Source organism: Agelaius tricolor, unplaced genomic scaffold, assembly GCF_023055355.1.
Source record: "Agelaius tricolor isolate 1412-34295 unplaced genomic scaffold, bAgeTri1.0.p SCAF_3, whole genome shotgun sequence".
NCBI lineage: Eukaryota > Metazoa > Chordata > Aves > Passeriformes > Icteridae > Agelaius > Agelaius tricolor.
In genome coordinates this window covers 40,749,473-40,762,498 of record NW_027269263.1, presented here as the reverse complement: position 1 = coordinate 40,762,498, position 13,026 = coordinate 40,749,473, and the positions used below count along the sequence as shown (strand labels likewise).

General features: G+C 35.2%; 1 protein-coding gene across 1 annotated transcript in view; it reads right to left on the bottom strand.

Moving 5' to 3' along the window:
* Positions 1 to 13,026, bottom strand: part of ADAMTS20 (ADAM metallopeptidase with thrombospondin type 1 motif 20) — an 88,625-nt gene that overhangs the window by 38,606 nt on the left and 36,993 nt on the right. The window contains exons 12-21 of the mRNA XM_071423578.1: positions 11,287 to 11,432; positions 9,711 to 9,892; positions 9,478 to 9,614; positions 8,231 to 8,348; positions 4,523 to 4,618; positions 3,131 to 3,297; positions 2,892 to 3,021; positions 1,690 to 1,816; positions 790 to 1,000; positions 146 to 310 (exon numbers count right to left, since the gene is read on the bottom strand). Of these exons, the coding sequence (XP_071279679.1) occupies positions 146 to 310; positions 790 to 1,000; positions 1,690 to 1,816; positions 2,892 to 3,021; positions 3,131 to 3,297; positions 4,523 to 4,618; positions 8,231 to 8,348; positions 9,478 to 9,614; positions 9,711 to 9,892; positions 11,287 to 11,432 (1,479 nt within the window). The remainder of the gene's footprint in view (positions 1 to 145; positions 311 to 789; positions 1,001 to 1,689; positions 1,817 to 2,891; positions 3,022 to 3,130; positions 3,298 to 4,522; positions 4,619 to 8,230; positions 8,349 to 9,477; positions 9,615 to 9,710; positions 9,893 to 11,286; positions 11,433 to 13,026) is intronic.

Sequence of the window (13,026 nt, the reverse complement as noted above, 5' to 3'; positions counted from 1 at the left end):
TGTATCAGACAAATCATAGGACTTAAGAACTTTCATAACCATGTGGCCCAAAATATAGAACAAAACCCCTAAGCACTGAATGCAGCTTATTTTAATACCAATGACCAGGACCAAATGTACTTTAAGTTTTACAAAGTTTCATTACCTCACTCCAGTCAGTAACAGACCAGCTTGGGCATAAGAATTCATTGCAGCTCTGTGTAACAACTCTTGGAAGTTCCTGGCATTCTCTTTCAGGAAGATGACGTCCCAAGTTGTTCATACAAAAAGCTTCTCTGGTTCTGACACCTCTTGCACAGCTCCTGGAACACTGCATAGTTATGAAACAGGAAACAAGACAATAAAACCAGGCCAAAATACATTATCAGTCTTAAAGGTAAAAAGACGTTAAGGATTGCACCAGACAAAAGCATCCTCCATTTAATCCACAGAATGCTAATATGTTCATTTGAGATAAATTCAGCACTTTATATAATAGTTCCAAGATAAAGCTCTAACAAAGAATAAAACCAAAATAGTACAGAATTAAATTATTTAGTAAATAAAATATACACCTTCAATTACCAGATCTTCACTGCTGACATCCAAAACCAAGCTGCAGACAAGCTTATAAAAATACAAGGAAGTTGCTGAAATATAAAGGCTGGTATGAGATGATTCTACATATCTGTACTTATCAAACATTGTTTCCTCTTAGTTATTAAAGTAAAAAAATATAGAGGATTAAAAATTTTGTATGAATGCCAACCAGAACGGTAATGGTACAATTATAAAGTTTTAAATCTGTACCTCTGACCATTCTGTGTAGTGCCAACTTCTTAACGTACAGTCACCATGGCAAGGCTCTCTGGCTGGTGGTTTCTGCTGATCAGCACAGTACTTATCCTCCACTGGAGCACTGAGTCCTCTTGCAATTGAGTATTTCATGCAGTGGATCTCAACAGACCGATGTCCTGGGCCACACTTTGATGTACAGTCACTTTTGCCAACACTGTGCCACCTAAAATGACAAACTGTTACAGAAAGCTAGCTATGTTTTAAAAAACACGACCATGGCAATTACAGCACTCAAAGAATGTACCAAGAATCATAATGTAAATATAGATACGCATTTTAGGGAACAAATAAAACTGTAAACTCTATCTCACGACTGAATTTTGAAAGCAATATAAAAGAATTTGACTTATAGGCTTAAAATAACTTTTTTATATTTAAAGGATCTCTTATCCTAATCTCCTAGGTGACTTTGAAAAATGTAAGCTATAATTCTAACTCTTCATCCTCTGAATATTTCAGTGTGGGCTATCTTGGAATGCAAAAAAACCAGTCTGTTTCAAATTATTTCCAGTTGTGGATACAATTCTGGTGGAAAATGTATTTCATGCAGCAGTACAAGTTTTTGTGCCAGAATATATAGAACAGATACACAATTCTAACATGAGATCTTGTACTTTACCAATAAAAATTAGAAAAGTACCCTACTTCTATATGGAGTTGAAGGTGTAAATGTCCTGTATAAAACCACTACACCAACAGATTTAAGGAAAACAAGGAGACATGGGAAGGATGAGGAAGGTAAAGAGGGATGAAGGGACAGAGGATAAAGCAATCTGAATTACATTGTTTCAATGTCAATCAATAAAACCATTTAAGACCACAATAACTCCATCAGTTAGGAACCTTTTTTACCTTAATTCACATTCTGTATTACACTCCTCAAAGACACTTGGTACAGTGGGTATAAGTTCACATCTTTGATCAGACACTACCACACGATCACTTTTACGTATACATGCCATTCTTCTTCTTCGAATACCTTCAAAAAGCATCAGAAGAAGTAAATAAAGGGCTAAACTTAGAAAGACTGCCTTATGGGTTCCATTCATCAGCTAGGAACTGAGATGCCCCATTAACACAAATTGCTGTACATAGCAGATTCTGCACAAACACGCTCCTTTGTGCAGCTCACTACATTCCAGGTGGAGAATAACCTTTTCCAGTCACCTTCTCCACCTTCCAGCTGTCCTAGAGTGGTCTCATAGGATATCAACTTCCAGAGAACTACAAAAGTGCAACAGTCCATTTACTCATCAGGCTAAGTATTCCAAGCACATCATGTATGCCCTGCTAATTAACATATTTCCTAAACCACTATGTTAACTTAGACATTGTGATCCTTTCCCTTAAAGAAGCAGAAAAATTGATCACCTAAAAGATCTGGAGTTCTAGGAGAAATACCTCAGTTGACTGCTGTTCTGCTTCTCTAGGACATGAGCATGTATACAATCAGAAGAATCTCATCATTACATATTTTCAGGCTTTTTTAGCACCCACTAAGAAGAGTATTTGTCAAAAATCTGTGTACATACACTTTTATATATAGCATTTCATAAATGCTGTGGCTTTATTTTTATACTGGAATGGCCTAGAGCGTAACAGCTTAAAATAGTCAAATATATCTTTAAACAGCATTGTCTCATTTAGATGGGATAATGATAATCAAAAAAAGATAAATAAATGAGTATGAAAGACACCAGACAAATCAGTGATCACCTGGAAGTGGTATAATGGAAGCCTAATGAATATTAATAGACATACAATACCACTTTATAAGAACATATTAGATTTGATCCAACCGTTTTTTAATAAACTGCTCCTATGTCTCCAAATGTAGGTTTGAATATAGAATTGTACTGCATAAGTAGTAAAAATAACCAAAAAAAAAAATCAGAAGCTGTTCTGTCCTTAAAGGCTTTGTGAACTTGAAGGTTACTGAGGGTAACAAGCCTCTCCCTTACAAGTAATGGTGAAAAGTCAGAGAACTTAGAAGAGTCCCTTCCTAAATCCCATCAGGTCTTTGGTTCTGGTGAAAAAAAAATACTTCACAGTACCTTGGCACATCCTGCTGCAATCTTGCCAGGGTCCATAAGGATCCCATGTAAACAGATCACTTCCATCTTCTATCGGGACATTGAATGAATAACGCACATCAGGGTTGTATAAATTCCCTACACACAAAACCTTGATTGAGATAAAATAATAGCTGTTTTTCAGTGAATTTGAACATAAAATTATGAACATAATGATCATGTAGGAAATTTTCAAACTTCTGAGAAAAGTAAACATGCACCTGTAAGGTTAGCTCTTCTTCAACTTTATCAGTGCTGTTAATTCGTTCTATGGTATTGTTCGAACCACTGTACTCGAAAATGGCTCCTTGTATATTGATTTCTCTTTTTGACATGCTTACAACAAAATTTCCATTCAAGATAAAATTTCCATGGGCATCTGATAAAGCTGCAAGTGAAATAAAATATTGGACATCTATTTAGTTAAAAGGTTCTATCAATAAAATCTCACCAACACGTGGCTTTATTGTAGTCAATGTAAAACGGTATCAAACAGTTCAAAGTAATGAATTCAACCCTAATAATCAGTACCTTTCACCTGAGCAGTGGTCAGGGATTTTCTAAGTTATGCATTTTCTCTGCATTATAGTACTTAAATAATATTTGTTCTTCTGAATTGCTGACTGCAGCCCTAACTTTTAAATTTGGCTAGGTTCTGCTACTGAAGAAGGAAAAAATAATTATTGGTATTTCTGCCCTATGCTACAGTCCAAATCCTTGTATTTGCTACAGCTGCTTCTAGTGAAGTGGGCTTTAAAAGTAAACTGGAAAATAAATTATTAAGCATTTGTGATAGTAATTTAATACAATAACCCATTTGCAATAATAAAGATTAATGACAAGTTAAACGTTTTTAAAATAAAGTAAAATCTGTAGTACAAGATGCTATTCAGGCACATTACTACATTTGAAATGGAAGCTAATGGCAGGGGGCAAAGGTTGCTTCTGGGCAGCAAGTGACAAGGAAAACATTTTGAGAATTCTTCAGTTTGTTGGCTAGGATGACAAAGGAAGAAGAGACAGGAAGCAAATAAGCTTCAACATTTTTTCAGGCACTTCAGATACAATGTAACTACTGTGAAATAGAACAACCAAGATCTTTGGCAGGACCTACTTATGAGTTCTTTGTTGCTTACACACACTTGCAAATCTATCAGCATGTGACAACCTTTATACTCTTTATGTCCCAGACATAATAGAAAAAGAGAAATTTGAGACAACTGGTAAGTAAGAAATATGGTAAGTTTGCTGATGGTCAGACTGTTTTGTTCATAAACAAAGTAAATGTTTCCAAGATTTAAAACAACAAATACCTGCATTGTTCCTGAGCTCACTTGTGGCATTTCAATTAACATTGTGGCAACAAAGTAAAGAATTGACAAAATTATGCAGAGTGCTATAATTCTTACTCTCTGATGAATGAACACACTCATCTAAGAACTAGAAACCTTAACATCTTACTGATTTCCAGAGAGACCCAGGCCAATGAATATAAAAAACAATTAGGTATTTTCTCCAATGTCTTTATCAGATTTCTCATAATATACATCCAGAGCAGATCTCTGTCAAAGCACAAAACCTATCCATCAATATTGTACACAGGAGGCTTTTACCAAGGTAGTTGTCATCCTCTGGTTTCCCTGAGTAGCTGTGCTGTCGAATATCAATGTTTGTTGCTCCTTTGGGAATATTTACTACAAAATTGTAACCTGCAAATTAATTATATACAAAAATAGCCAAGTATTAGTAAATATGAAAATACATTTTCATTCACAAAACCCTACACTGCACCAGAGACAACCAATACTGAATGCCTTCACATGTTAGGAAGTGTTAGGTTCTCTGTTCAGATATGTGAATGCAATTCTTCACCCCTAACATAAGTCCAATCTACTCAGAAAAATCCCTACAGAGCAGAACAACTCTAGAAAGCAGTCAAATATATCAAGAGGGAGTCAGGAAACACTGAGACTGCTTTTACAGAAATCTGTGAAAAGCAGATTAAAAATTTTACAGAAATCTGTGAAAGTCACCTAACAGGAAATATCTCCATTCCCTCTTTACATGATTGAGATAGCTTTTCTCTCCAAGAGTATTCCACGACAGCCCACTAAAGAATGAGTATTAAATACTAAAATATTGCAGTGTTGCAGGCCATATGCATAGGCAGATACAGCTGTTAAACTAGCCATGCTTGATTCACCTTCTTCTGCCTAAAATACTGAGGGCACTCCCTTCAAAATACAAATGCTTCACAAATGAGTCACCATTTCTTGTTATCTCCAAGTAATATTATGGTAGCCTTTCCACCAGGTAACAAAATAATGTTGCATCAAGATCTACTTTTAAAAAATCATGCTGCACATAAAACTAGGGTAAAAAATCCAAACATGTTTCTCACAGATGCTAACCACGAATTCAAAATACTTATGGCTGAGAAAAACTGAGTACAGCAAACATCGGAAACAACTAACAAATACAAACATGTAATCTGAGGTATTAATAAAAATTTTGGCAATTTTTCCACTTATTTCACTGTGATTACAATATTACTGTGGCTTTAGTTGATGCACCTCTGTCGGTAAAAATTTAAATGGCAATATCCTTTTCATTTTGTACTAGGTTTGACTGGAATAGAGTTAGTTTTCTTCACAGTAGCTGGTAGAGGCTGTGTTTTGGATTTGTGCTGGAAAATGTTGATAATTCAGGGATGTTTTGGTTATTGCTGAGCAGAGCTTACAGAGTCAAGGCCTTTTCTGCCTCTCACCCCACTCCAACAACGAGGAGGCACAAGGAGTTGTGAGGGCATACAGATGGACACCATCTGACCACAGGGATATCCCAGACCATATGGCATCATGCTGGGCACATAAAACTGGGAGAAGAAGGAAGGGGGGAATGTTCAGAGTGATGGCATTTGTCTTCCCAAGTCACTGTTTTGCATGACAGAGACGTGCTTTCCTGGCTGGACACCTGCCTGCCCATGGGAAGTGGTGAACCAATTCTTGCTTTGCTTTGTGTGCATGGCTTTTGCTTTACCTATTAAACTCTGTTTATCTGAACCATCTGAATTTTCTCACTTGTATTCTTCCCGTTCTTTCTCCCATCCCACTGGGAGGTAGTGTGTGAGTGACTGGCTTTGTGGTTCCAGCTGGGGCTAAGCCATGCCAAATTTAATAATTCATTAACTTCCAAGTGTTTTTAATCTATTAAAACTATGCCATTCATTTAAATGAAGATTTAATCGAATTACACGTCCATCACATTTACCAGCTGGGGGCAGCACTGCAATTGCAAATTGACAAAATGCATGCTCTGGATAAATACGCAGTTTGGTCAATCTTTCAACATACCGGGAAGAAAACCAAAACACAGTTAAAAAAGCCTCTCATCTCACACACTCAAGACTTTGTGGTAATAGAATGAAAGAAGAAAAAATACAGGAGGAAACTATAATTAAAACTGCATGGCATGTTGTCAAGGATACACAAAGAGAATAAATCACACACCAGGATGCTGAGAATGACCATTATCCAGGAAAGCCTCAGATACTCAAATTTGATGCAATAATAATAACCAACATAGTAATAATGTGTACATAATTAGATTACCATCTCCTAAAATGGAAGCCAAGTGAATTACTATTTTGCTGTAATGAATTTTGGATTATTTCTTTACTACTGTTTACACAGTTACTGACAACATCATAACTGGATGACTATAAGCACACACCATGGGCTGCTATTATCAATTCCAAGTTCTGCCTTAGTAAAATGGCTCATTTCAGTTTGAAAGGGAACCAAATGAAGTTAAAAGAAAAAGATCAAGTGCACATCAGCATACTTAGCTTGTGATCCTAATTCAGAATTTTTTTTTGGAAAATTGTATTTCCTCAGACAATACCTTCAGTCATTAGCCTAGGGATGTCTTAGACCTCCCATGGACATGAGAGCTTTAGTTATCAGCTAAATACAATTTATTGTTTGCATGGCTGTATTCCAACTTGAGCACACCCCATGATAATCCCAAATGTTCAGCATACTGTTCATTGGTATAACTCAGTATTCTCTCTTACATGCTTTAATTCAAGAATTTGAACATAATTTAAAACATTCTACTAACTAGAAAACCAAATAATAACTCAAAACTTTCCTCATCCCAAAACATGGGGGCTTTTTTCCCCTTCAACTTCAATTTGAAGCAAATAAGTCTGTGACAATGGGAAGTCATTAAATCAGAGTGACAGTCTTGACTTTATTTGCACAATGGCAGTTTCACATAATGGTCACTTGACTTGTAACAAACGTGAGTGTGACAAAATTCATGTGCTATCTATAAGCAACTTAGAACAGACACAAGAAAAAATACATGTTTTTGCATGGGAAATGGGAAGGGTAGTTGTATAAATTTTTTGGTAATTTTCGATGCATCTGTGCCTTCTGCCAGGTTAAAAGAAAATCTAACAGGATACTTGGCATACTTCCCTCTTCAGCAGCAATCCCTTTGTTCTATGAAAATCCTATTTGGCAACTCTCCAGGTATCAATTTCACTTCACTTGTGGTCTCTTTCAACCAGTGAAGTGTACGAAGGAGCCTCAAGGCTGATATTAATCTGGAGAGTGCTGTCCTTATGTTCTATGCTCTAACTACCTAACTGCACTGCTACACACACACAGTAGTCTCTCCATGCTTCACAGAAAAGACTACATATAGAAGAAATAACAGTAGCTCTTGTAGAGAAACTAAATCAAATCAATAAGAAATACCAGGGTTATTCAGAACTTTCTCATTTCTCACTTGTCAATGAGGAGGAAAAACATAAATATTGTTACCCCTGTTCTCTGGAAGGAGGAGGGTCACATTTCATAGGCTGTATTTTTCACTCTAGTAGAAAAGGAACCTCATCAGCTGCTCACAACACAAACTTCTTTCTATCTCTTTACACAACCAAAATGAGACACTGGGATATGTTCTTCAGCTGCAAAGTTTCAGACCAGAGAACGCAAAGTACAAAGCAGGAACCATTCATCCTTTTAAAGTACTTTTACTCTCATAATTTCTTTTCTTTTTGGCTTTGACTTTTGAGGAGATTGATTTTTTTTTTCACCAGAATGAGTTAGTATGTCATAGTGCTTGCCTCTGTATTCTTGAGATGGAATGTCACTGAAAATCAAAGATATTTTTGTTGCTATAGGCCCTAAAGAACATACACTGAAATCCTTAAATGTAAAGAATAATTTCTGCTTCCTTAAATGTAAAGAATAATTTCTAAGCCATAGTGAAGTGTGCATTAAGATTAAAAAAAGGCAAAAGAAACATACCATAATGAGCACTGTTGAAAGTACCTGCAAGTGTCTTACATGAAGAATTATCACCACCACAGATTCCACATTTGTCTCTCCTTGCCTTTGAATTCAAAACGTGATCACAGCCTGCTTGCTAAAAATAATGATAAAAATAAAAAGGCCCAGTGTCACTCAGCCCAATGGAAAACAATGAAAATAAGTAATATAAGCTTCCCACTACCCAATAATATTGTTGTTCACTGTATATATATTTAGTCTTCCTTGGCAATCCATTAAAAGCCATCAATGGTTTTGGATTCTGCAATGTAAGGACAAAATAGAATGGTGCAATCCCAACAGACTCCATATGTCAAGATCTGCATAAGAATATATAACAGCACATAAAGATTTTGTATTAAAAAATCAACATAATTTATAAATTTTAATTTATATTTACATTAGAAGTCTTGGAAGTCTAAAAGCAGTATGTATATATACATGGTCATCAATTCATTTAAACTCTGTCTTTACTGAAAAGAAGCAAAGGATAAAACATAGACTGTGCTGGTTAAACTAACATAAGCACAGTTTTTGTTTATGTATCTTTACTTAAACTTCATGGGTTTTTTTGAATTATGATAAACAGGACAATTCTCTGGCATTTCCTCTTTATTCAACCATAAAAAAATAAGTTATATTTTCTCCTCATTTTGAATTTCCTCAGTTTCACTGCAATCAGCAAAACCTCAACAAGGCTCAATAAAAAAGTCTTGAATTGTTAAAATAGAGCACCTTGCTTCTCCCAACAAAATCTTGTGGAAATGCCATAGCTGCTATTAAGCAGAGTACTGAATTGATTTAAGGGTCAGTTCCTCCTGATTTTACAGTAAAATAATAATTACATAAACCATTTACCCTTGGATTTTCTATTGACTATTTACTTCTTTAGTAGCAGAAATAAAAATGCTAGTAATGACACAGCATGCTTCTTTCCTCCCTTTATCCTAATTTTGGATCAGTTTCTCACTGCTCACTTGAACAATATTTACTCTTCCACATGTGAGGCTTAATGAGGCAAGACTGTGGGTCTTCAGATTCAACGATATGTTTTTAACTTAATTGCTTCCGTTTCCAGATCTTTAATTTGATAGGTAATAAGATTAGCTTAAGTGAACTCAGAACACCATATTTTCAGAATAATGTTGATTTGTATTAATATTTAAAATCTACTTTATCACCTGTTAAAATTGATTTTAATAATTAATAAGTTTAGATTTAAATACCCTGCATAAGCCTTGAACACAAAGGTCATTGGTTTCTGCTCCACAGGGAGTACCATCAGCAACTCTGTCCTTCAGCTGATAGTAGGAAGTTGTTCCAGAAACTCGGCAAAAAAGTTTACAGCGATCTTTCATAGAAACTGGAAAGAAAATCCAAGAGGTTTCTTGTCTGTTTTAAAAGTTTAAATAAAGTAACATTTTTATTGTGTTAACTGAAAAGATGTGTGATTACTTACTACCACTGTATTTTGGAAGCCAGCGAACAGCAGAGGTAAGACCATTGATATTGAAGTGTTTGCCATCAAATTCAGAGCACTGTTGCTCCCGAAAATCTTTTTTGCCTTTTGGACATGAATCAGTATTACATGACCGAAATTTCATCCTGCGACCAACACAGTACCTTCCTTCATTTCTTGGTCTAAAAAAAAGGTAAATGTAAAACACACTCATTTTCTAAAATTGCTGTTTTACACAAAAAGTGGCCTCAGCCACTAATCTAAAGAGGAAAAATCTCACACAGCATTCTGTCAGCTGTGTAACTGATTTACACATGCTCAGCCTCTACTGTGCATTCAATTATGCCCAAAATAAACCCTATCCTTGTAAAATACTGTTGCTGAGGTGGTAATCTCATTGCGGATGTTTATTAATGCATTATTACTTTTACTTCTCTTACAGCTATAACTATTTACCCTGAGTAAAAGCATTAATAATTTTAATGCTTTTTTCAATTTAGCTGAGATTAGAGTCATATTTCTACACAAGTGGCACCTCCCTCTGTAATTTGAAATTATTACTTTACAGAGTGACAGAGAAAGATGGCAATTAGGAGCTGGCACAGTCTCTTCTGTACTCTTAATATTGGTTTCACTTTGGGGATCAAAAGAATAAAAAAGGGAAATTGTGGAAAACACCTCATTTACTGTAAAGTCTAAAATACATTTTAACAGTTATAAACCTTGACACAAAATAATTCAGTATTCGTATGTTCTTGGGGAAGAAAAAAAGATTAAATCAACTAAAAATTGATACTATCAATCAGTAGAGACTGAAAGAGGCATTATCTAATGGCAATCTAGTCTACTGCCTCTTACTCATCAGAGAAAATAAAATAACCTGGGCCATTTGATTGAATTTCATTTACCCTACTGATAACATCAAGCTGACATGACTTCCTAGAGAAACACTGAAATTACTCAGGCACCAGCTGTAGTTCTGCTTCTGGACAAGTTACGGGTAAAGTTCTCCTTGACTTTTATTACAGAGACCAAAATCCACATGGAATTATTCAGTCAATGTAATTTTCTAATTATAAAGGGAAGTTTTAAATGCCTCTGTTATAACCACTGCTCCTTGTGGGTTGTTACTGGTGGTGATATTGTGGAAAAGCCTTAAATCAAAGCAAATCAAGTGTTTCACTAAACAGATTAGTAGGGAATACATGTATTTATTTTTGCAGTTCTTACTGCAAAAAAAGCATCTTATGTTTAAAGAAACTTCAACAGTTAGAGTAAACCTAGAAAAAAAGACCCCGCCAAACTAATTTTTTAGAAACATCTGCACGAATGGATAATATTGCAGAAAGACATGAGTAATCTAAAGGTCCTCTGCATAATAAAGTCTGTGAACTTATCTCTTTCCAAACACGGCTGAAAGAAGCATTTTTTTGCTGGTGCTTCAAACTGATTTGCACAGCCCACAATACCTCTCTTTTATTTTGAGCCAACCCATAATTTTTTAATACCTTCATTATGAAAATGTAAAACACATTAAAACATAATAAAAAATGTGAAACACAATAAAAAAACACACTCTGGTCGATTACACAGCCTGGTGGTGCTCTTGATTCCACCTCCACAAGTTCTTGAACACGAGCTATAAGGTCCCCATGGTCCCCATTCTCCATCTACAGGGCGCAGCTCCATTTCTTTGCTCACGCAAATTCCATGGCGGCAGTGCTGCACAGTCGACAAACAAAATAAAATTTGTAATTCAGGCAAACAGGTTACTGTCTATTTTAGGGCAGAAAAAGAATAAAATTTAAGCATTCACTACTCTTATCTGAATCTGGACATTTTCTAAAATGTTCCATTTCCTTTTAGACAACTTCCCCAGTAGTCTTGTTTTAATAAATGCTATCCAGAGTACTTTGATAGCTAGGAAATCTACTGGATATTGAATACTTATCTGTCTTGTCACTTTATTCAAATATCTCTAAAAGATCTTGAATTCCTGATACATTTTCATACATAAAGTTCAAAAATAGGTTTACAACTGTCTCTTATATACAAGATTTTTCTGTTTAATTTTGAATTCATACTGATACAAAAAGTGAAAAGTTAAAAGAAACCACCAAGAAAATCAGGGTGTTTTGAACATCTCAAAAGCTAACTATCTAGTGGGATTGTTTGGGAAAAGCAGACAAGCATGTAAGACCTTGATCATGTAAAGCAAGATGATGCTATAGATTCATACTTGAACCTAGAATTTCATACCTGTAACAGAAGGTGTAAAATATTTTAATTTATTAACATTTTTAAATTTACTACTAATTTAACAAAGCTATTAACATTAAAATGGAATGAATGGTTAAATTTTTATAAAAGAATAGTAAAGAAATAATAATTCTTAGAGCAAGATACTACATTGCAAAGCCTATTATGTTACTTTACATCTCATTCTCAGTGAAGAATTACCTATTTCCACTAAAAAATTACATAAAGGAGGAATTTTCATTTCATCTGCTGGGATTTACATTATTAAGAAGACAAAGACTGCAAGACTATTTTGTTGTGGTCATGCCAGGTATGAGACTTTACCACACTGTAATTGTACACTTTTACTGTTTATAGAAAGTAATTATCCCTTTTTCCCCAGAAGCATCAACCTCTTGCTTCTAAGTATTTACTATCCCTGTTCCTGACTGCATATATGTTTCCACTTCAGCGATTATTGAAAAAGTACATGAATAAAAAGTATAAAAGAGAATCTTATGATGGGTGCATGTGTGACTTTTTCCAAAGAACCCACAGGAACTATCAGGACTAATCCTACTGATGACTTACAGCAGTTGGAATTCTAATTCACTTGTATCCTTTAGAAAATCCCAAGTAGTATATTTGATCACAACACAGTGGAATAGTTTACATACTAAAATAGAATATTTACGAGATACTATATTTTCAGCATTACATATCCTGCTGACTTCTATGTGGGAAACGTGTCAATTTTGTCCTTGACTTCAAACACCCTCTGAGGCATCAAAGACTGCCCTCATCTGGAGACAAGACACTGGCCAGGACTGAATACATGGGGTCAGTCCTCATACATAATAGAGAGAATTCTTTATTTTAGATGCCTGTTTGTAGACTCAGGATTAGATTGTCCATTAATTAGGTTTGTTGTCAGGAGGGATTCCGCTAGTTGTATTGACAGGGAGTGGCTCATCCCATCTTTCCCTGCAGGAAATATAGTGTATGGATCAGTCTAGTACCTAATGTCAAATCCCTAGCAATCAGAGGTAGATTTTCTACATAGTCCATCCATAATAAG